Here is a 26,136-nt window from a genome sequence, read left to right on the forward strand (position 1 = left end):
GAGACAGGAGTAATGAGCAAGAGCCTTGGTGAGGGCAGGGAGGGGGGTCCGAATGACCTGAGGACTTTCATCAAGCCAATTTGAGCTACGAAGAATGGGCCCCAGATTGAGAATCACTGCCCTGGCGGGACAACTAGAAGGGTGTCATAGCCCACCAGGGATGCGGCCAGAACAGATGCAAGCTGCTATAAACATGGAGGTTGACTTTCATGGCCCGAGGAAGAGTCAGCTCTGAGCACACAATAAGGGCCTATTATTATTTCTACTATTAATAAGAATAAATTCTATTTCTTAGCACTGACACCCCCCCCCATTAAGCACAATGCTGAGTAGTTCATGTACCATTTATTTTATATTATTCCCAAAACAGCTCTAATGTGTAGATATTATTACCTGCCTTTACGGATGGAGAAAACAAGTCTCAGGCTAAGTGGACTGCCCAGTTAATAAGTAGCAGGGTCAGATGTGGACCCCATGTTTCCCGATTATAAGCCCAACAAGATTTCTACCTCTCTTTCTATGGGTCTCTGCCCCTTGCCACACTGACAAAGAGGAACCGGCAAGAGGTTCATCAGAAATGAGAGTGTTAATGAGCCAGCAGATCCTCTCAATATCCCCGTTCTCCTTGGCCGTTCATGGCCGCTAGAGCAGGACAGTATAGAACAGGACGTGTTTTTCATTCTACGGCCTATGCCTATGGCGTTGGAGGAGGCATCAGGCACACTCTACACAGGCTGAACATTTCCCAATGGCCAGCCTGCTGGTGAGCAAGCAGTACACTAACTGGTTGTGCAACTCCGGACTTACTGGCCTTCCCTTGGTAGAAGCAGCTCCTCCCTCTCATGGGTGCCTATATAACTGCTTCCATAGCTCAGGTGAAGGCTTATTGCCCGAGCTTACCTGTTCTTTTGTACCATGGTCTAATAAAGGGAAAGGACTGTCCTGTCCACCTTTGAACTCCCGGAGCATACGTAAAACAGGCTTTTTAAAAATCAAATTTCTGGAACCTACCCCTTGGAGATTCAGCAGGACTAGGATAGGACTTAGGCATTTACTTGTATTTTTAACGATTATCTGAGTAATTCAATAAATACCAAAATATAAGATGCACTGGCAAGATACTTGACAAACGTTTGTGTGATGAGCGAGTGAAAGAATTGGTGATTGAATGGGTAGTTTACAGTTAAGTTACCATGAGGTAAGAGGCCTAGTAGAAAGTGGCTCAAATGTCCAGCACTTCATTCCAAAATTAGGATTTAGTTGAGGAATCTTAACGAGCTCAGGGATGCATGTATAGGAATTCTCTCATTATATCTCTCGATATCTATCTACCTATCAATATTTTTTTCCTAAAAGGAACATGAAAGTCGTGGGAGATATTCTATTTATAACCATCGGCTAGACAATTTACCCATAAATAAAAGCTGCTTACGTGAAATAATCTGTTTGTCCTGGAATTACATCTGCAATTAAAGTGCCAGGCAACGCCAAAATACAACTTGACTTCATCTAAAGGGAGCAGGGAACTGGGTAGAGGTGGTTAACAGTGCTTTTTTTTGTTGTTTTTAAGACTCGACTGAGAAAAAACTATGTGTCCCATTAGTTTGGACTTCTGGGCTGTGATACAACCCTCACAAAGAATAGTTTGGGCCCTCACACACAGAGGCCACAGCCACGCACTCAGGCAGTACGTAAACACACAGTCTCACCGGTCAACGTGATGAGCAGGTGAGAAACGCAATGTCTCCACTGCCATCCGTGCCATGAGCACAGCTAGAACCAAACACTGCCGTAAACTACAAACACGTCAAGTCGCGGGTGGTACTGCTGACACAGAGGCGGGGGGCAGTCACTAGAAAAAAGATCTCGTGCTTCCCCTGAGCGATCATTTAATTCCTTCACTTTCTTGTACCTGTGCTGGAGCCCTTTGGGATCACATTGTTCCTGAGGGCGGATGTAAGCCGAGAGAAAAGCGTCAACTCCAGAGAGCGTTGTCACAAGGAACCGCCTTATTTACCACCTTCCTTCTTTCTTTCTCATCACCGACTGCCAGATCAGTCTTGCAACACTCACAAAAACAAGTGAGAAGTCCTGCCACTGCCTTCAGCTCTAAGTGCTAGCCCACCCTGCCCCAGGCTGGAAGATTAAGCCAGGTGTTTTCTGCCTCTGCAAGGGCCTCTAGCCAAGACCAAGAAAATGGCAGTCTGTGCCTGGATCATCCCTACCTTCAGGAGGTGAAGAAAGGTTGGGCTCCCACCAGGCTCCTTGCTGCTGCCCGACCCTGCATGTTTGTGTTTCTACTAAAACGTGACTGTTGAGGGCTATGCACACACACAAACCTTACCATCACCTCCTGCAGTCCTCCAGGCAGGTCATCACAAATAAGTGATCTTTCCCCCTTGTATCCAGGTGAATTATCTTGTCCTCTTTGTCCAGAAGCATAAGGAAAAGCAAAGCTTGAAACAGTTATGGTGAGTGAGTGCTTTTTGTTCTCAGGCATAACAGGTGAGCCGGAGCCACTGGCCCTTGCGTATAAAGGAGACATTTGTCACCAACATTAATAACTCTTAAACTAACATTCCACTAATCTAATTAGGGAAGGTGAATCATCCTTCACATTCACTCAAAGACACCAAGGAGACATGATGCCTGAAACATCACACACACACACACACACACACACACACACACACACACACACACACACACAATTTAAGAGGTGGTCTGGCTATCACTGCTCCCTAGAAATGATTCCTTTTTTTCATTCCTTAATGACACAAGTGCAAGCTCTTCTTTCCTAAAGGGACAGACCCCTGTCTGTCAGGGTCTGGGAGTCATTAGAGTGAAGTCCTTAGGAGTTTGGGCTTTGGAGTACAATGAACCTGGGTTCTGGTCGCACTTCTGTCAGTGACTGTGTTAACTTACTGAACTTTCTAGACCTGCTTCATGATGTGGAAAAGGGGGAAATACACACAACTCATGCACACTCTTAAACGAAGATTAAATGAGCAAATACGTGGAAAATACGTAACAGTGCTTGGCGTTTAATAGGTGCTCGTTATGCATTAGGAACATTTGTTTATTTGCCAACACTTTCTCCTTTATTAATCTGAATTTTCCTCAAACAGATGCAAATAAATCCTAACATCTGCCTATCTTAAAGGCTGATAGCTAATTAATAAGTTAGCATGAGAAATAAGAATTTGAAACAAAATGGATGTGAGAAGATAGGACTTTAATGGATTTTAGCAGTATTTATTACATTTTTGTGTGAACAGCAAAGGAGGGGTGGAAGTCAATGGTTTTGAACTGTTCATGAGATGGAAGGGTATACGATGAAGAGGCACAAATGTGAAGTTCAGAGAAAATTGGATTTAAGAAGGGAAGCCTCCCAACAGGGCCATTAAGGACTAAAATGTGTGAGACACAAACGCTGGAAATTGCCTTCTTTCGAGAGCTTTCATTCCCATCTGTTGCTTTTGAGTCAGATGTGCACCAGACTGGACTGGAGGTATAAAAGAGCCGGGAGAAAGAAAGGAACATCACAGAATCTTAAAGCTGATGGAATTTTAGATAAATAGGGTAAATAACGTGATACTGTTTGGGGTGCTTTCTTTTGCAATAGAAAGCCCAACTAAAACTGGTTAGAGTAGAACAGAAAGTGGATTAATTTATCTAAATGAAATTCAGTTCAAGCCAGGGGTGGAGCTGACTGGGCAAGGTCGATGCAGTGGCTCATCTGTTCCCACTAGGAACCTGATTTCTGTCTCTGTCTCTCTTTCAGTAAAGAAAGATTAGCAGATGCACAGAGAGAAATGTAAGGAACCATGCAGTCTTCCAAAATGCACGTGAGAAAGAAGCTGTCTTGGCTTTTGCCAGCACTCCAGGTCCCAGACTTCAAGGCTATGAGGCTGAGATCCACCTCTTGTTTTTGTTTGGGGATTCCATGAGTTTCCAGAGCCTACAGAACTACTTCTCTTTTCACAGCAGTCTATTTGAGTAGGTTTCTATTTTGTGCAAACAAGATGCTTGACTGGAATGAATGCTAGAGCTTTAATTTCACACAAAAACATTTCTTGATCATCTTCAATGAACCAGACCTCGTGCTAGACACTGATGCTGATAATCACCAACAGGACACAACTGCCAAGTTCACTGACTGGGCAGTCTCTGAGAGGAATATTTTCCGTTACCCTTATATATATTCAAAAGTTTTAAATAAAATAACTGAGTTTTAAATAAAATAACTGAGTTTTTAAAATGCACAAAAAATTTTCAATGATGAAGGCACTCCAAGTTCAGGCAATAAAGCATTTCTTTGATCATGTACAAATGAAAAATAAAACGGAGAAATTTAAATAGATATAACCACTCCCAGCATCAGATGAAAAGTAAGCCTGTTAGAGCCTCCCCACCTCACCACCCCGCCCCCACCGTGGTTACAACTAAAACATCTGGACAAAATACAAAAAGTAACTACTTAAAAAGCAAACAGTAGGGAGTGGCCCCATAGTGTAAAGGTTAGCACATCTGCTTTTCACGCAGAAGGTCCCGGGTTCTCACCCCAGGTGGAGCCACAGACCATACCCCAGATGCGCCAGGCGCCCCGAGCTTGTGGAAGGAGATGCCCTGCCTTGAGAGGTTCAGTTCTTTAAAAAAAGAGGAAGACAGCAACATCCATAGGTCAGGGGTGAAAGTGGTGGGGGGAATTAAAAAGGGGTGGGGGGAAGCAAACAGTAGCAGATTTCTGGTTTAATTCCATTATGGTCTAAGAACATATTTGTATGATTTCTACTCTTTTAAATGTGTTGAGGTGTGTTTTATGGCACAGAATATGGTCGATTTTAGTGATTGTTCCATGTGCATTTGGAAGAATGTGTATTCTGCTGTTGGATGTAGTCTGTAGATGTCAGTTAGAGCCCGTTGGTTGATGGTGCTGTCAAGTTCGACTATGTTCTTACCGATTTCCTGACTGCTGGACGTGTCCCTTAGAGATAGAGGGTGTTGAAGTTTCCAGCTATAACAGTGGGTTCATCTCCCTAGCCAGTTCTGCCAGGTTTTGCCTCACATATTTTGATGCTCTGTAGTTAGGCACCTACACATTAAAGATCGTTGTCTTCTTGGAGAATTGACCCCTTTATCGTTTCATAATTCCCCTTTATCTCTGATAATTTTCCTTGCTCTGAAGTTTGCTTTGTCTTAAATTAATATAGCTACTCCAACTTCACTAGCATTAGTATGACATATCTTTCTCCATTCTTTTGTTTTTAATCTATGTGTCTTTATAATTAGAGGGGTTTTTTTTTTACGCAACATATAACGATCTCTTTTAGTTGGTGTATTTAGACTGTTAATACTTAAAGTGATCATTAATTTAGCTTCTATTAATTGCCCTTGTTTCTTTTATCTTCTACACTTTGCCTTCTGTGTTTAGAATTGAGCATTTTATATGATTCCATTTTCTCTCCTCTCTCAGCATATCGAGTATACTCTTTAGTCTAATTTTTGTTAGTGGTTGCCCTAGGATTTGCAATATACATTTACAACTAATCCAAGCCCACTTTCAGACAACCATTATATCACTTCATGGGTAGGGCAAGCACGTTATAACAGAGTATTTCCAATTCCTCCCTCCCATGCCTTATAACATTGCTGTCATTCATTTTACCTATCCACAATCTATAATCGCCAAATACATTGCTATTATTTTGAATAAGTTATCTTTTAGATCAGTTAAGTAAAAGAAAAATGATCTTACTTTACCTTCATTTATTCCTTAATGCTCTTTTTTTATATGGATTGTTTCTGACCTATATCATATTCCTTCTCTCTTAAGAACTTCTTTTAGCAGTTCTTGCAAGTCAGGTCCGCTGGTGACAACTTCCTTACATTTTAGTTTGTGTGAAAAAGTATCTCTCCTTTTGAAGGATAATTCCATGGGGGTACAGCACTCTAGGTTAGTGGGGGTTTTTTTTGTTTTGTTTTCTGTTTTCCTCTCAACGCTTAAAATATTTCACTCCACTCTCTTCTTACATGGTTTCAAAAACAAGTCTGATACAATTATTCTCCTCGCTCCTCCACGTTTTCCCTCTTGCTTCCTTCGAGACTGTTTTTGATTTAAAAATCTTTGATTTTTCTGCCTTTTGAATGATATGTCTAGGTAAACATTTAAGAGTATTTATCCTGCCTGGTGTTCTCTGAGGTCCCGAGATTTAGGTGTCTGACATTAAACTTGGGAAATTCCTTGTCATAACTGCTCAAATTTTGTTTTCAAATATTAAAATTTGGGAAATTCTTAGTTATTATTGCTCAAATATTATTTTCAAATGCTGAAAGAACTCCTTTTTCCTTCTGGTATTCCCATTACACATACCTTACACCTTTCATAGTTATTCTTGAGTATTCTGGAGTTTTTTTCCCCATCTTTTTTCTGTTTTCCATTTGGAAAGTTTCTACTGACATATCTTCAAGCTCACTGATTCTTTTGTCAACTGTATCATCCACTAAAGAGCCTATCAAAGGCATCCTTCATTTTTGTTATTGTGCTTATTTCTAGCATTTTTGATTCTTAGAATTTCCAGCTCCGCTCACATTACCTCTATATTCTTGTATGTCGTCTTTTTCCTTTAGAGCCCTTAGCATATTTGTTTTAACTTCCTGATCTGATCATTCTAGCATCCCTGTGATATCTGAGTCTGGTTCTGATGGTGCCGTCTCTTCAAGCTGAGGGTTTTTTAAAATTTTCCTTTTAATAGGCCCTGTAACTTTTTGTGGAAAGCTAGTCGTGATGGATTGGGTAAAAGGAACTGATGCGAATAGGCCTTCTGTAATGTCGAGGTAAAATGTGTATGTGCGTGTGCAGGGTGGGGGTAGGGAGGTTGTAGTCCTGTGAGTAGGTCTGCCTTTTAGTGAGGTGCTCCTGGGCTGTGACCAAAAAATAAACACTTCATAAGGTTTTCCTTCTTTAGCGGAATAAGAAGACTAGAACCGGATATTTCCATTCTCCCACATGGAAAGCTAGTGGGGACTATAGTTGATTCTCTCTCTTCCCCCAGGTCAGTTGGGCCCGGATAAAACCCCAGCAGGTTATGCTCTGGTACAATAGTTTCTCTTGCGGGCCGGCTTGCTCAGGATAGAAATGCTCTCAGTATATTTCAAAATGGCTGCTTTTCCCTTCCCCATGTTGGAAGGAGGAAGAGAGTGCTCTCTGATCGTCACTGTGAGAACCTGCTTGGGCACCTAGAGGCAACTCACACCCGTGTGGGGCCATCACACTGTGCCACCAGAAATTTGTAACTCTGACCTGTTCGCACTGAGCCAGCAGTTACGGTTTAGTCTTTCCTACTAGCACTGTTTGTCATAGATGTTTTTGCTCATGGGTTTCTGCTCTGGTCATTGGGATTCTTAGTATCTACCCATCTCTACAATTTTAGGAGCAGCGGTTTGTCCTGGAACCTCAGTGCTCTGATAAATGGTCCCTGTGATTTCTTTGAATCCCCAACTCTGAACTTATCAATCTTCGACCTTGTCCAAAACTAAAATTTTATTAAATACTTCACTATCATCAACATGAGAGATGACTCACACAAATAGCAGCAGTTACATATATAAACGATAAATGATAGACTTAAGTCTAGCACTTACTTTGTGGCTTGTATCTTGCCTTTGGTTTAAAAGGATGAGAAGGAAAGGAGTGTACAACTCAATCCAAATTGTTCAAATTTGTGGTTACAATGCAGTTTTTCAAATTTACAGATTCTTAATAAGAAAAACTTTTAATTTGGCTTTTACCTGGTTAACCTGTTTTAATCAAGGCTCTACTTTATCAGCTTTCACTTAGTTGGCCTATTTCAACCAGGGCAGTGCAAACTATGGTTGAGATGGGGAGGCAATACAATGGAGTAGAAAGAATACTGAATAAGAAGTCACAGACCTAGGCTCTAATTCAAGGTTGACATAAGAGTGCATCAGTATGTAACTCATTCAGTTACCCTAGATATTCCCTCAGCTCGAAAATAAAGATAATAAAGTCAGATTTGCATAAAAACCAAAGGAACAGCAAGGTGGAGAGGAAATTAGCTTAGTTACTTAAAATAATAAACAGCTGATCTTTTAAAAACAACTAAATATAACCAAAACCAGAGAAGTGGGAAAAAATGACTACCAAAGTTAAGATTTTAAAAGTTGTCAGAAGTAACCTGAATCCCTAATTATCCTCAATAAAAATTGAGGATTTCTAGTAATCCTAATAGTTTTAAAATTTGCTCTTGGACAAATAGTACATAGTAGATAAAAGCTATATAACTGCCAAGGAACTTGGACTTGTTTGTATGTTTTAGAATTGTGTATTTTAAAAAGCTGGTATTTACTACATGGTATTCAAATATGCCAGAAAAGCTGGAGAAATGTAATCTTCATGAAGAGTGTGTGTATATAAGGACATATGTACGTGTACGTGTATATAAAATGAAAAAAGCGAACTCTACTACTCAGCTCTCTCATCTACAGTAACACCTAAAGAATGTGGTAAGACTAATTACACCCTGGGAAAGGGAACAGGATAAGTTATTACTGTGCAAAAGCAGAGAACTAGAAAATTGTTGCATTTAGTTTTCTTCTGCAATCCAGATGAAAGGTTACTTAGAAGAATTGATTGTACAGTTTCGAAGTTGACATCAAAGGCCAAAAGATGAAGATTTACATCTAAGCTGATGCTCACAGAAGTAAAAAAGAAGTCACCATTTTAAAGGAAAATGTTAATCATTCCAAACCCAGGCTCATCCATAACTCTTCATGTTATTATTTGATTTTCTATAAACCGAAGTCTAGCAGTGCTTTTAAAAAGGCCGACCAAAGTGCTCAATTACCTCAGGACGGCCTTTATTAAGCAGCAACAGGAGGTGCTTTGGAGGTTAGAAAAACAGCTCTGAATGAAATTAGCTATTCTTAATTTTTAAAAAGTATATTACTCAAATAAGTGTAAAATCCATTAGACTGTGACCTCCTCAATGGCAAAAATTTGTCTGGAGTGTGTATTTGACAAGAAAAGATGTATGATAAACACTGTTTTGCACTAAGTAGTACCAGTTAAAAAGCATATTATCTATTATAAATAAAACTTATCAAAACATGACCTTCCAAAATCAAGAAAAACCAGAGAACTTCTTTACAAATCAGCCACCAGCCTAAGTTGAAACATAAAGTTTACTTCGTCTGTTTACACTATTGTGCCTTTACTCTCCCATATTCACAGTCACGTATGTGTACTCGCACACACGTCCGGTGCACCTTCAAATTTCAGAGACTACAAGACTAGCTTCAAGCATTGAGTGCTACTTCTGACAGCAAATTTGGACATTTATATGCTTAAATACTGAGTATTAACACTCCCACTCTAAAATATAAATTACATTAAAATTAGGAGTTTTTTCCTAATTAATTTTCCAACTTATTTTTTTTTTTAAAAAAATCCAAGCATTCAGATTCTTATCTCTAATCGCAACAGGGAAATTTAAAGTAACCATTTATTCAATCAGGTGAAATCTTTAAAAAATTTTGGACATTCACATTGCCTAATTTTGAAGGTAATATTTATAATATATACTTGCATTAGATATTACTTACTGTGCTTGTAATTTCAATTAACTAGTTTTTTAATCTCAGTAAAAAAGTTTGAGTTGAGTCTAATCACTTTACAGAAGTCATTAAATAGCCAATACTCTAATCACTTAATCTAAATGTAATGATATTCAAGTCAAAATTCCTTTGTGTATACTTCAGAATTGTGCCCCTCCCAAATACAGACATTCTCTTTCTAGGCCAGATTTTTGTTAGCCAGGCTAAGACCAAAAAAACTTAGCTAGACCAGTTAAGCCAGTCTTGTTCAAAGATGAGTTAAAAATAAATGTATAGATGTGGCCAGTTATCTCAAATCTAGTCTATTCCAAAAGATTTAACTAAAAAGAAAGAGTTGAATAGCAAAAAGGGAGAAAAGGCCACCACAAATAAGTTGATTAAATAACTAGCATATGGAAAAGAACAAACAATACAATTTTTTTAATGAAGAAAAATAGATTAAAACTTTAGGTGCCATCTCTAGAGATAAGATTTAAGAGAATCAAATTTAAATAAAAAAGAAAAAATTAGAAAGATCCACGGAGAACTGCCAGTAAGGTCCCTCACCTGGTACCCTTCACCCATTTCTTTGGGGCAGTAAAATCACACACGGGCCCAACCTGAAGAACAAGCATTTAATGTAATTTCTATCTCAGCTTCAGAGCTGAAAACTAATTACGGAGAATGGCTATAAACTAGGATCACTGTCCAACAGAATTCTCTGTGATGGCAGATATGTTCTGTATCAGCAAATAACATAGTAGTCACCAGCCACATACACTTACTGAGAACTTGATATGAAATATGAATAGTGTGACTGAGGAATTACAAATTTTTACTTAATTTTAATTAGTCTAAATTGACATGGCCACATGTGGCTAGTTAGTGGCAACCATTTTATATAGTGCAGAGTCCTAGAAAAACAGGCATGGGAAGTAAAATGATATTGAAGCAGAAAATACTGAGAGGTTGGAAGAATTGAACTCAAGGAAATTAGCTATTCTATTGCATAAGTATTCCTTTTTCCCACTTCCGTTACAGCTACTTCTCAATCTCTGCGGGCTCCTCTCTACGTAAAAGTTAAATGTTGGAGTTAATCCGGATTCCATCCTTTTCCCATTCTACCTGCTATCCCCAGGAAATTCTTGCTTCAATTATAAACTATACACACTGGAGCATCTGTTTCCAGACCTAACCTTCTAAGCACTGGGTTTAAGTATTCAATTGCTTACTCAACACTCCCTTGGATCCTCTCCTTACATCCAAACAAAAGAACCAGGTCCTGTTGCAAAGTTCTACAGTTTAGTAAATACATCCAGATGACTGAGCCGTAATCATAGGAGTAACCTCTGATTAGCTAACTCACCTCTTTCAATCAATCATTAAGTTTTACTAACACCTCTTCCTAAAGCTCCCTTAAATGTGTATTTCTTTCCATCCCCATGGCTACAATCTTAATCTAAGCCATTGTCACCTCTCACCTGGATTGCTCCAACAGCCTCCCATCTGGCTGCTTGGCCTTTAGTTTTGATTCCTTTCTAACCGTTCTCAAGGTTGCCACGGCGATTTTTAAAAAATATGTATCAAAGAATGTTAAGAGGAAAGACGAAAATTAATCAAGTTGTACATAGGACTAACATTTGTTACCGTCCCTGATAAGTTTTCTTCAGTAAATTAAACAGTTCCCACTGGGTAAGATTTCCTTTACCCTTATGGCTTTTGTTCTCATGAAACGTTTAAAAACACAACTTAAATGGCGTTCTTTATTAGCCAGTATCACAATGTTATTTTTCTAGAAATCCTGCACTCAATTTCCACTTTTAGTTACCAGGATACCTTAAACAGCAAACTGGGCTTTCTTATGAAAGGTTACAAAAACAAAACAAAAAGCATTTTCTTCATAAAGACTAAGAAAATTGGACAATCGCTCCTAATAATTCAGTGTCTCCATTATAGGACAATCTTCATTATAGAATATGTTCATTATATACTGTATTTTTAAAAAGCCAAAAACTATAGCTTGGATTTTATAAATAGTAAATACAAACCATATAAATAACTATATCAAAGATCACTACTGACCCTACAAAATATTTTGTTGCATCTTTTGTGTACTTATTTTTGTATACCTTATGAAATGCCATTTGCTGCCTTAAAGTTTTCCAGGTTAAATGGTAGTGAAGAATCATTTCTCAGTTCCACATTTTTGTGATTTGATGACATTGCAAAGATTGATTTCATGTCCAACTTCAGTTAGCATTACATATAGCATTGGAATTTTTTCTAAAGACTCAATGGCAAAACATTTACATTATTCATATTGAATACCTTAGTAAAGAATGACTAAGATAATTTTTATATACCCAAAATAATCAACAATTCAGGTAAAAGTACGTTTTCTGAAGGCTGTTTACACCTTTTAGCCTTGAATCATTATTCAGAATAGCTAAGTATGTACCACAGCACAAGACCTATTAAATGACAGTGGAAGCCTGATCTTTACTAGGAGAAAAGTCAAAACTGTTTATTTAGTTTTCAGATATTATCATTTTTGCAGAGCTCTGTGCCTTGTAAACTGTGTACTGTGCAAATTATCATGTAGCTGATTAAGAACAAGTTCTGATGTGCAAATTAAAATAATCAAAGGACACTATCACACAAAATACTTTGTTACATTCTTATTCAGCAATTACAAGGCAATATTCTGAACTATGATTAAATGTTTTGAGGTGAGAAAAAAATTACTAAATGAAGAAAAATTATACATTAGTATGCTATTCTATTAAAGACAAATGTTAAATGATTTGAGCCACACATAACATTCCCATTGGTAGTGGATATCAGGTTTTAAGTGCCAGCTAGATGGATAGATTTATTGAATAATTTCTACAAAATTATGAAAAGAAAATGGTATAGACAATTAATGCAAATGGTATTTGTATATTAAGCCTAATCAGACCAGTGGACAGTTAAATTCTCCACATAAATACCAGTAACAATAAAAGTAAATTAGAGAACATATGAAATATAAATAATGGTTACTGATAAAACACCTATAGACTCTAATTAGGTTTCCCAGGGTCATTTTTGGTAGTACCTATAACATATAAAATGCTTATAATGTCATTTAAATATTCGATTCTTATTAGGATTGTTAGGCTGGAGCTCTAATAATCTGCACGAAGATCGAATCTCCTTATTAGCCCACTAGTACCACTGTGCAACTGAGGAAAAAAATGCTTTCTCGGGACTCTCTTCTCTCTCTCAGAACTTTGACAAAATATACTCATTTTGTTAGAACAAGTCGCTTGTTGCCATCTGCTGAATAACTTTCATAATAGACAAATCTATGATGTGAATAAATCCCCCTAATGGGTAGTGTTGTACACTGTACAATTTGCAAAACTCTACACAACAGCCTAGTCTGTACTACTCTCAATAGTAGACACTATTCCTTCTACCAAACTGGAACACTATAAACTCGCATCCAGCTGAAGTCATGACACTAACAGGCATTTACATTAAAAAGTTTAAATTTAGAATGTATAATGTCAACAAGATATTAACCTGTAAAGAAAAAGTTCTTTTAAGGGTATGAACGATCAACTTCAGCTTAAAAGTTAAAAATCTCCCTCTCCCCAGAAAACCTATTTATATTCAACATATATAACTAAACTCAACATATATAAATAAACTCATAAATGATCCCCTAGAGTTAGTGTTATCAGGTTTAGAAGGCATTATATTAAAAAACAAAGTATTGATATCTATTTTATAAAAGTCTCATAATATTTTCTCAATAACATTCAAGATACTTCCTTAAACACCAAATCAATGTCACGACTCTGCATATTCAAATTCTCAGAGATATGATAATCAACCAAATATTGTCACATGTTTTCCAATTGTCCAAATTGGCTCTTAAAGCCTAAATTAACCAGAAGAATAAAGAGCAAAGTTTTAGCTAAGATATTTGATATACTACCTTAGCCTCTGCTGTAGGCAGAAGGAAACCTTTCTTCACAAGTTGTTCATTTCAAATTTGAAAATTTCAGGAATTTATTCTTCTGCTTATTTTGGATTGTGCCATTTTGTTCCTCTAATTTTAATCATGCAAGAGTAGCTGTATGTCCTGGTTTTCCAGAGACAGTTCTGATGTATGGTTGTTAGCCCAACGTAACAATTAGTAGTCCCCCCTTTCTATTTCAAAGTGTCCCATTTTGCACATTTTTACTACGACCCATTCTTATTAATAAACAATTACAAATTCTGCAAGCTGAAATTTGGACACATGGCTTAGCAATAACTAAGATGAAAAGCAACAGTTATAACAAAGGTATCAGAGTAAGACTAGATAAATTGTGATGTATAACAGTTTATCCATTTTAAATGATTCAGGCTTTATGACAAATTAGAAATATGCAATTACATTTTTAGAGCTCATTACAATTGCATTATCTACCTTTTAATATAAATATAAATAAAAGTTTTAAGTGTTTTTCTCCTCCAAGAGTTTCTATTTCTACTGCTTTCATTTGTATTTATCAAGTCCATAAATTATTTAGCACCCCCCCTCTTTGTCGGTATGAAATAATCACTTGGGATTTAAAAAGTATTAAACTACCACAAAAGGACTGTTATTATTGCTCTTTTGCTACTATATATTAACAAAAGCTAAGTTTAGAACAGCAATTTTACAATGTAACATTCTATCACATTCTTTTTTTTATTTACTGAGCCTACTGGAAAGACTAAACCTAATTTCTTTAAAAGAAATGAGAATTTTAGACATGCCAATTGGTCTTACTGCAGTTTCCAGGAAAGTATTAGCTCACATGTAGTCATTCTCTTACATTCAAACTATTTAAATATTAAATATCTTGATTTCACAAGGATATCCCAATTAGAGTCCATTTTAGCTTCTTAGAAGTAATGAAATTCACGGGCTCTTACAAGGTGGCAGCCATACGCGGGCATATGTTTTATGCTTGTTAAAAAGTTTTATTACTTCTCAGCTATATGTGGTTTGCCTATAACATCACTTCTACATGTAAAACTGTGTTCATTTTGCATTTCTATTACAGGTTAATATAAATGAAGGTAGGGGAACCAAAATGTTTTAAAAACCATATCTATTTTCATTTTTAAAAAACAATAACCATTTTTTTAAAAAAAGACATTAGGTTACTCCCTTTAAAGTTCAAGTTCCATCATCTTAATATATAAGCATACCTGAATATGAGATTTTTAAAAACCACACATACACACAAGCTCTAGGTAGAGCTGTAATAAACAAATTCCTTTTATAAACAAAATTTTAACTGAAAAGCCACAGTAGATGGGGAAAAAAAGAAGCAAGGATATTACTTAGTAAAATCCAGTGACATCTACAATAGTTTTACAGCACATTTAAGCATTCTAGGTTTTATATCTTCACCTGCCCTCCATTTCTTAGCTGTTCCCCAAAAACTTGCCAATTACGAATATAGGTTCGACCTCAAACTTAGTCCTGATTTTGAATGCCAGGAAAAGCAAAACAACATTCCAAACCTCTATCTTAATATCATAGCCTTAATTCAAAAATGGTTTTACTCAAAATGCAATGCCCACCTAAATGGAAAAAAAAGAAATTCAAGCAGCAATATGTAATTATACGTAAGTTACTCATTATATGGGAAGGTTTTATCTAGAATGCACTTGCTCTGTGAGTCTCTTCAATAATTGACTTAGACTGACACTATCAAAAGTAAGAATACTGTATAATGGGCACAAATTTACAGTACTGCTAGCCTTAAAAAGCAGTAAAGCAAAATAAAATATATCCAATAGCACATGCACATCTTACAGAACTTCCACTGAACTATCAATGGTTTCTATGCAATGTGCCTCTTTTCCATAACTGTATTAATAACTACAAAGAAAAGAAAGATGAGATTAAGATCAATGGTACTGAACTGAATTGTTTGAAGCCAGTGCCCCACATGTGGGGAAAAGTGCATTTAGTTCAGCAGCAATACAGCACAGTGTGAAGATATTGTGCTTAGACACAGATATTCCAGATCTGAAAGATGTACAAGGCAAGTCAAGATATAAAACCATAGTACACTGTTAAATAACCTTGAAACATACATATATTGCAGTGTTCAAAGAAAAACATTCATTTTCATTGTACAAGCCTAGGGAGAAATCCTTAAAGTTACCTATTGTAGTTTATGATATAATAAATACATATCTATATAGCATTGTATATACATATATAGAATGTGTATGTTTATGTGTCTTTTTTTTGCCAAATTATTCTTTTATGAATCTGCAACTTTTATAAATGAAAACTCCTATGCACTACAAGTTTCTGTTTCCCCAAACTTAAGAAAAGATATTTATACTAGAAAAGGTCTCAACCCCTCCCAACCCAAAGACTCACTTCAGATATTCTGCTTCACAATTGATCAGAGAATCACAATGAAATTCTAGAATTTTTTACTGTATCTTTTCCTTTGCCAGTTGTTTCAACAAGCAAATATCTTTCAATATTTAAACCAGCTGATACGAATTCTTTAGCAGAGGATATAAACTCTAGATTTGACTGATTAAAACAGAGCAAATCAAAACAACAACAAAAAAATCCAGTGATTTACTCTGACTGTAAACAATATATAAAATTTAAATCTCAAATTTCAAAATAAGTTAAAGAAAAATTCTACCCTCAGGGCCTATAATACTATAAGATCTGACAATTGGTAAGGGGAAAATGTATATGAAAAGTTGCAACAAAATTTATTGCCCATTATTTTTGCTAAGAGAAAGTATATCTATACTACCTCTGCCCCTTAAATTTAATAAATTCATAATTTGTTTGCAAATGTTATAAGCAAACTGGCATATCATATTACACAACAAAAAACATCCATCAAGTTCAGCAAAGAAAACTTATAAAAAGCCTTTTGTACAGAATTGAAAAAAAAATCTAAATGGCTATGATTCCTCTATTAGCAGAAACACATAATGCAGTCTTTATAAATCTGCCAAATATATCAATATCTACATAGATAGATACAGATATAGATACGAAACATTAATGGCAGTCTATTTTTGAACAGTGTGTGGGACCAGCAGATTTCTATCAGACCATGGCACGATATGGACCCTGCATCTTTAGGAACTGAATGATGAAAGAAGGACCCCCAGCAACAATCTGAGGTGGAAGGTGACTGAGTGGACAGTTCTCAATACTCATGATTGAAAGCTTGCTGCAAAGAGCCAGCTCAAAGGGAAGGCTATGCAGGTTAGGGTTGTCATTCAAATACAGTTCTTCTAGGTTCTCCAGTGTACCTGTTTTAAAAATAAAATCAATTATTATTTTTTAAAAAATTACTTACAACTAAAAAAATTCAATGGCATGATGCTATCCTGGGTATTATATATACTAAATACACATTGCCTCTTACTTCCTCCTCCTAATTTTAAAACTCTCTACAACCATAGGTCTCAAACTCTGCTGCATGTAAATCAACTGGGGAGATTTTGAAAACTCTCCTGTCCAGGTCACACTCCATGCCAATTAAATCAGAATCTCTTCCTTTATGGTTGGTTTTCAAGATTGGAGAGATTTAAAAAAAAAAAAAAATACACATGCCATACATCCAGAGATTCTGTTTGGGACAGCTTGGCATATGTATTTTTTCGAAACTACAGAGGTAAGTTTATTGTACAGTCAGTGCCTATGATCACTTTCCTATTGTAGATGATGTGATAATCTCTCATTAATAAATTCTTCATGTGCAAAGGTTTTTGTTACTTGGCATAAATCTTTCACTAAGACAGTTATCACATATTTGGCAGTAAGCCAAACATCAATTTATATAATCTTTTAAAACTTTTTCTTAGACTGTCTTAGGATACTCATACTTTCTAGGCAAATATCTCAAGCAATTGAATGAGGCCAGCTGAATAAATATGCCAGAAATAAAAGTGTAAGTTGCCTCAAGTGTTGCCAATTTTTACAATTCAAAATTTGTAGTATTTGATAGTGGTACGTAGAAGACTAATAAAAATAATGGCTACTAAGTAATAGATTTGTTTACATTTAATATTTATTTAATATTCAGAGCAACTCTATGAAAAGTTACTATTATCATCCTTATTTTACAGGCAGGAAACTTGAAATTTAGAGAGCTTCCCTACCTTATCCAAAGCTGCAGAGCCAGATTTTGAATTATTTTACTTCAAAACCATTCTTAACCACTAATCTATAGTGACTCTAGACAGCATGGTATAGACAAGATAACATATGAAATTACTAATATGGGAGCATTTGAGATCTTGCTTCTCAACATACGTCATCAGATTGGCTCAAAGTCTGATAAAAATTCAAGAAAAATTACTAATTTAAGAACTCCTATGTGACTTCAAACAATTAATTCTCTTTATAAAATGAGATTACAAATTGCACTACCTCAAATTCAAGGTGGTCATGTTGATTATATGAAATAATGGGTATAAAAACACTTAGAAAATTCTAAAGTATTCTCAAATATTAATATTAACCAAATATTATTATTAATCCTAAACCTCATAAGGAAATGTTCTTTCGGCATTAGACATTACTAATTTAAAACAAGCGTGTGTAATTTTTAAATTTGGAAGAAATATAAAATAACTCTCTGAAATTAAGGTTAAACCTATTGAAAAAAAGAAGTATGCTAAAACATTCTCAAATGCAATATTAACCCTATGAAATCTAACCCAAACCTACAACCAACCAACTACTGGTGCTCTATAAAAAAATCCTTGAGCCTGCTGTAACTGCAGTTGACAAAAACAATAGATTTGTCATAATTATCTGAAATGCTGCTTGAACACGCAAGAGCAAATATTAGTACACAGTCAAGCATTCAAAGGGTCCATACCAATTTCCTCAGGAAGATGAGTAAGTAGGTTCTCTCCAAGGCCTAGATGTGTGAGATTGGTAAGGTGACCAATGCCTCTGGGAAGAGTGGTCAACTGGTTGTTTGTCAAGACTAATTTCTAAAAGATCAACAAAATAAAAGATGATTACATATATACTTCCTACAACTGACATAAATTTAAAATAACATATCTACCAAACCAATAAGATAAATTAACAAGGAAATTATACTGGATAGGACAAGAACCACCCCAAGTTTTTCTTTCAAAAAGTATTATTTGAAGACCAAAGCAGTTAGGTTACATGAACATAAAACTAAGCCCTAATGCTATAAGAAGAAAATCATCCAGTCTAAGAATTAGATCAAATTCTTATGAAAAATGTGCAATTTGAAATGCATACCCCAAACTTTAATTATATAACTATAAAATCATCAAGATGTTCACCTGTAAATCCTTAAGATAAGCAATTTCATTTGGCAAGGATTCCAATTTGTTCTCCTCTAGATCCAACTCTCTTAACTTTCTAAGGTTTCCAAGACCATGGGGAAGCTTCTTTAGAAGATTGTTTGATAATATTAGAACCTAAAGAGAAATTATTGATAGTGTTTGGTAACTCATGAAATGGAATTATACACTACCATTGTGTGGCCTAAAATTTATTTAGTAATGCTAATTTTTTAAACATTAAATATCAATGGTTTACTTCAGGGTAATATTCAATTATAAAACATAAAACACCTCTATTAAAAAAATCACCACGGTTATCAAAAATAGACTGTATTTGATTGTCAAAACTAATGCAAGCAAAAAAAATGAAAATTAATGCAAGCAAAAGGAATTTAAATTACAAAAAAAAATGAAAAATTATTAACTACTTGCACTAAGATTAATATAGTTAATGGTATTTTCATACTGAAATGTCTAATAGGAAACCAGTTACTTATTCAAACTCCTTACAAACCATCATTTAAGGAAGGTAACAACTGACTTAAGATTGCCTACATCAATCCACTACAGTTATTATTTGTAGTATATTTATTACATTGCAAGGCATCCTATAATACATTGAAGAAGGAAAAAAGGGTTGAAGAAGATAGTCCTTGTTCTCAGAGAAGTTACAATAGGCAGGGGAAGGGTACAGGGGGTAGAAGCAATCCCGGGCATAGGGACAGTGAAAAGAGTACTAAATGGAAAGTTCTACATGAGGTTCTGGCTAATTTTTTATGCCAACTTATGTCCTCCAAAGTGTACTACCCACACACACAAAAATATATATACAATAAGACTAAAAAATAATAATAGTAGTTATCATTTATTGAGTTTATTATTTGCAAGGCACTATACTGAATGCATTATATGCATTATTGCATTTAACCCTAACTACAACCTGATGAGGCAAATACTATGTATTATCTCCATTTCACAGCTGAGGAAGCTGAAGCTTGGGCAGGATAAATCCATAAATAAAGAAGATAAAAGTGGAACTGTACCCAAATATGTTTGGCTTCAAAGCTCATGCTTTTAACCATTACGCCATACTAATTCATCTTACTAAATAATAAACAAAGACATTAGATTTTTAAAAAACATGGATACAGAGGAAATTTTTAAAAACATCTATTTATTATTAGTAAGCTTTTTCATCAAAAGAATGAAAATTCTAGGGACTCAGAGGCAGGAGAAATCATATTTGACTAAGGAGGTAATAATAAGATTGGTCTTTAATTATGGAAAATAATTTTAAAAGAAAAAATTAAGAAAATGGGAAGAGGGCATTCTAGATATTGAGAACAATAAAACTAAATGTATGAAGCTAGAAATATGCACATTTCCAAATAAGAAAATAATCTCTTTAACTAGAAAGTAAGAGTATGTGGGTAATTAGAATGAAAAAGTAGGCCAGAATCACATGAAGGGTTTTGAATGCCAATCTGAGGAATCCATAATTATTTTTGATAGACAACGGTGCAGTTCTTAAACAATTAAGGGAAAAAATACATTCTAAAAGATGCTAAGTTTTTGAGACTTTTTATTTCAAAAATACTCTATAGCACTCAAACCTACTCACTTGTAGTAGGCAAAAGTAATTAAGCACTGAGCCCAGATTAAGTCAACACCTCATTATCCTAACAAACATCCTGTACGTTTGTTTCGGAGAGCTCTAACATTTCTAATTATGATCTTCACCTAAATAAAAACTGCTTATTTTAATTGGAAACTTTAATTGGAAACTGCTTATTTTAATTGGATAACTGTGGAAGGATCTGAGTTCTAAATGCTCCTTTGTACTCACCTCAAGGGAAACAAGACCAGACACATCCTCAGGGATCTTTGTGAGCTGATTAGTGGCCAAATTCAATTCTACCATACTGGTCCAAGTTCCAAAATCCAAGGGAAGTGAAGTCAACTGATTGTCCTGGCAAAGATAAAAAGAAGCATCTAAAGTGTAACCACAAAAACAAAGCCCTATATATACCTCCTGACAGAAAGATAATTCTTAAACAAACAGAAAACCTTATTTCCTTTTTTGATATCAAATATAGAAAGACAGAAAAGGCAACAAAAATTCTAAGCTCCTAAAGCTTTTCATACAGTAATTACGTTTTATTCTGAGGTTAAATTGGAAGTTTGTTCCTTATATGATTATCTGTATTGGATATCTGTAGGACCAATACTTGGGATTTCAAAGGTTGCGGTGATAAATATGTTGTTTTCTCCATTTTGTAATAATGTACAGAAATCACTGAATAAAATGTGGATGCTCATGAGCACAATGGAAGAATAAACACCTAATTATAGTCTACCAAAAAAAAAAAAAAAAAACCAAACAGATAAGCTCAGCAATTCTAGAGATGCTGAGCAATCAAGTACGAGAAGAAAAAGGTCTTAATATAACAGCAAATTAAATCATTAAAAGACTAAGTATCCACAATTTTATTTTAAAAGTCCAGAAGAGAAGATGGTAAAAACATATTCATCATTGAATAATAAAAACAGATGATGAAATAGTGTAATCCTAATTTCATTTACAAATTAAATAGTTATACACAGAAAAAAAGTGAAATATATGCCAGTGATTCATTACTTCCTTTTCCTGCATCCTCATATTCATTTATAAATCACATTTTCATCAATAACAACTCTTAACACACTTTTGTATGTGGGTATTGGTATTGAGAGCTGACCATCAGTACCCCTGTACCAGCAGGGTATCAATGATATATGCCAATATAGTAACAGTAATGCTACCTCTCATTAGTGGGATTATTTTATATCTTTTTTGGTAACTTTATTTTTAAATTTTTCTGCAATGTACATGGATTATCTGTTTCATTCTACATAAAATCATTCATAAGAGAAATCCCAAGTAGCAAATCTCCACTTGAAAACCAAGTTTTTCTTTTATTATAATATTTTAACTTATTATCTATTTATTATAACATTTAAACTTACTATCTATCCTATGCCTAAACTATTGATAGCTAATAGTCTGATCAAACATTTTCATTTAAAACATTTACTACTGGTGCTTATAAGAGGAGGAAAGTGTCAGGCTTCATTTGACTTCTTTCAGGAAAAGTTTTGTTATACATTTGTTATGATTTTGAAGAAAATTTAAGACAAAGCTCTATATAAAGTTTTATTTCACTGAAAACAGCAAACCTTTCCAAGCTAACGTATTACAACAACATTATATCTATAAAATGTATAACCAAATGCAGAAACATTTAATGAGCACCTGAACCGCTGTGTTCTAAGCCTCTATTACAAACTAAACATTAGATTAATGCCATTACCACTGCTAAAACCAGACTAACAATGAATGTACACATGTTTAAGATTATTTTGAATTTCCACTAGTTCATTTATTATATATTTCCAAAGACTTATCATAAATGATAGATATATTTATGAAAAGTATAGACAGAATCAAGCAATTGTACATTTAGCTGTAGTTTAAAGAACAACAATTATGTCAAAATGGTTCATCAAAGACAAAAGGATGTATTAGAATACAATAGAAAGAACACTATACCTGGAAGCAGAAAGTACGGGTTTCCTGAATTCCTACCTCAGCCATGAATTAGTTATATGGCCAATTTACTTATCACCTCTGGGCCTAAAGTTTGTTAACTAAAAATCAAGTCATTGAACAAATCATTTTTCATTTCTTATCTCCTTTTGCAATAAACTTCTTTTTCCTTATTACAAATGTAAAATTCATTCACTGTAGAGAATATAGATAAGCAAAAAGAAACTAAAGATACTCATAAATAATTCTGATATTCAAAGATAAACATATTTTGGTAAACACTGCATATAAATCTATAGAAATTTAATATATAATTATGCACATTAAAAACAGCTTTTAAGAACTGTGGAAAGAAATTCTTACATGCTTTAACTTTTTTCTACTTAATTGAGAATATTTCAACCAGTATTAAATATTTTTCTAATCTAGAGTATTATTTTTAATGGGTTCATTGAAGATATACAGGCCCACCTCAGAGATACTGTGGCTTTGGTTCCTTACCACCACAATAAAGCAAATATCTCAATAAAGTGAATCGCACTAATTTTTTGGTTTCCCAGTGCATACAGAACTTATGTTTACACTATACTGTATTCTATTAAGTGTGTAGTAGCATTATGTCTAAAAAACAATGTACATACCTTAATTTAAAAATACTCTATAGCTAAAAAAATGCTAACCATCATCCGAGCCTTCAGCGAGTCGTACGTAACCTTTTTTGCTGGCGGAGGGTCTTGCCTAGATGCTGATGCCTGCCGACTGATCAGGTGGTGATGGCTGAAGGCTGGGGTGGCTGTGGCAATTTCTTAAAATAAGACAACAATGAAGTTTGCCACAACAACTGACGCTTCCTTTCACAAATGATTTCTCTGTAGCATGCGAGGCTGTTTGATAGCATTTTACCTACAACAGAACTTCTTTCCAAATTAGAGTCAATCTCTGCTACTGCTTTATCTACCAAGTTTATGTAATATCCTAAATCTTTTGTTGTCATTTCACCACACCTTACCAGGAGTAGATTCCATCTCAAGAAACCACTTTCTTCGCTCATCCAGCTCCTCACCATTAATGTTTAATCATGAGATCACAGAAATTCAGTCCCATCTTCAGGCCCCACTTCTAGTTCTCTTGCAGTTTCTACCACATCTGCAGTTACTTGCTCCACTGAAGTCTTGACCCTCTCAAAGTCATTCATGAGGGTTGATTCCATGAGGGAATCAACTTCTTCCAAACTCCTATTAATGTTGATATTTTTTTAACTCTTCCTATGAATCACAAATGTTCTTAATGACATCTAGAATGGTGAATCCTTTCCAAAAGGTTTTCAATTTACTTTGCTTAGATCCATCAGCGGAATCACGATCTATGGCTGCTATAGCCTTATGAAATGTGTTTCTTAAATAAGGCTTGATAGTTGAAATTACTCCTTGATCCATGGGTGCAGAAGGGGAGTTGTTAGCAGGCATGAAAACAATATTAATCTCACTGTACATCTCCATTAGAGTGCTTGAGTAAACAGGTGCATTGTCAATGAGCAGTAATATTTTGAAAAGAATCTTTTTTTCTGAGTAGTAGGTCTCAAAAGTGGGCTTAAAATATTCAGTATATGGTTGTTATAAACAGATGCGCTGTCATCAGGCTCTGTTGTGCCAGTTACAGAACACAGGTAGAGTAGATTCAGCATAATTCTTAATGGGCCCTAGGATTTTTGGAATGGTAAATGCAACTGGCTTCAACTTAAAGTCATCAGCTGCATTACCCCCTAACAAGAGAATCAGCCTGTCCTTTGAAACTTTGAAGCCAGGCACTGACTTATCCTCACTTGCTGTGAAAGTCCTAGATGGCACCTTGGTCCAATATAAGCTGTTTCATCTACGTTGAAAATCTGTTGTGTAATGTAGCCACCTTCATTAATTATCTTAGCTCGATCTTCTGGAAAACTTGCTGCAGCTTCCACATCGGCACTTGCAGCTTCGCCTTGCACTTTTATGTTACAGAGATGGCTTCCTTCCTTAAACCTCATGAATCAACCTCTGCTACTTTTAAACTTTTCTTCTGCAGCTTCCTCACCTCTTTCAGCCTTCACAGAATTGAAGAGTTTGGGCCTTGCTCTGGATTTGGCTTTTGCTTAAGGGAATACTGTGGCTGTTCTGATCTTCTAACCAGACCTCTAAAACTTCTCCATATCAGCAATAAGGCTGTATCGCTTTATCATTCATGTGTTCATTGGAGTAACAGTTTAATTTCCTTCAATAACTTTTCCTTTGTATTCACAACTTGGCTGTTTCCACAAGAGGCACAGCTTTCAGCCTATGTCTTGGCTTTCGACATGCCTTCTTCACTAAACTTAATCATTTCTAGCTTTTGATTTAAAATGGGAGATGTGCAACTCTTCCTTTCACTTGCACACTTAAGAGGCCATGTAGGATTATTAACTGGTCTAATTTCAACATTGTTGTATATCAGGGAATAGGGAGGCCCGAGGAGAGGAAAAGAGATGGGGAATGGCAGGTCGGTGGAGAAGTCAGAATACGCCGTCTTATATGGGTGTAATTTGTGGTACCCCAAAACAATTACAATAACAACATCGAAGATCACTGATCACAGATCACCATGACAAATATAATAAAAATTTGAGATATTGCAAGAATTACCAAAATGTGACACACAGACATGAAGTGAGTAAATGCTGTTGGAAAAAATGGCGCCAACGGACTTGCTCAACATAGGTTTGCCACAAACTTCCAATTTGTAAAAACCCCAGTATCTGCGAAGTACAATGAAGCAAAGAGCAATAAAATGAGGTATGTATGTAGTACTTTTAAAAAATGAAACCTCTATTAATAAGTTAGTATCAATTAAATAGAAAGCTGTGCAATAAATATCCCTGCAACTATGTTTTTATGTCCATTCATGGTCATTGCTTTAGGACAAACCGCTAAGGGCATACGCATGGTTCTAAAATGTTACCTAATACAAAGTGCCCTGAAACATCCTTATCATCAGTTTAGACCTCATCAGCATGAAACAAGTACCCATTCTCCACACTGACAGAGAAAACATAGATATTAGTAGAAGTGCTAGTAATAGTAGCTTTTTTCCCCCTAATACAAACAGAAGCTTACCTTCATATTCAGCTTACTTAATACTTTCGCTCTGGAGAAAATTCCAAATGGGATTTTATTGATTCGATTGTGTTCCATGTTGAGGGAATAGATGGTGGAAAACTGAGATGGACCACCTACTGGATATAACTGGAAGCAATTTCTAGCTAAGGTCAAACTATTCAGTTTCACAAGACTTGATAAAAGACTCTGTAAAAAATGAAATAAACATAAGAATCAGAAATGTAATAAGACTTATCCTGCTGAATACAGAGCAGCAGTCCCAAACACAAATGCCCTCAAAAGGCCCTGCAGGTGAAAAATGACTAAGACTGATTGGGCCGGTCTGTGATGCCTCATCTGGAGAGACAGTCGCTACTCAGCTCTAGCTGACTGTTGCCTTGCAGGAATGTAGAGCCAGTGTAGTTAGGTTTCCAGATTTTATAAGAAACAGGGAATTCATTTACTTATATG

The 26,136-nt window shown here is 35.5% G+C and overlaps 1 protein-coding gene across 5 annotated transcripts in view; it reads right to left on the bottom strand.

The window, feature by feature from the left end:
* Positions 1–14,887: 14,887 nt before the first annotated feature.
* The window catches only part of SHOC2 (SHOC2 leucine rich repeat scaffold protein), a 67,286-nt gene continuing 56,037 nt past the window's right edge, over positions 14,888–26,136 (bottom strand). For all 5 annotated transcript variants that reach the window (XM_039871226.1, XM_039871228.1, XM_039871225.1 and 2 more), the window contains 5 exons: positions 25,684–25,872; positions 20,819–20,941; positions 18,970–19,107; positions 18,525–18,642; positions 14,888–16,947 (listed from right to left, as the gene is read on the bottom strand). In XM_039871226.1, coding sequence (XP_039727160.1) covers positions 16,739–16,947; positions 18,525–18,642; positions 18,970–19,107; positions 20,819–20,941; positions 25,684–25,872 — 777 coding nt within the window. In that variant the 3' untranslated portion in view covers positions 14,888–16,738. The remainder of the gene's footprint in view (positions 16,948–18,524; positions 18,643–18,969; positions 19,108–20,818; positions 20,942–25,683; positions 25,873–26,136) is intronic.

Source organism: Pteropus medius, unplaced genomic scaffold, assembly GCF_902729225.1.
Source record: "Pteropus medius unplaced genomic scaffold, Ma_sr-lr_union100, whole genome shotgun sequence".
Classification (NCBI taxonomy): domain Eukaryota; kingdom Metazoa; phylum Chordata; class Mammalia; order Chiroptera; family Pteropodidae; genus Pteropus; species Pteropus medius.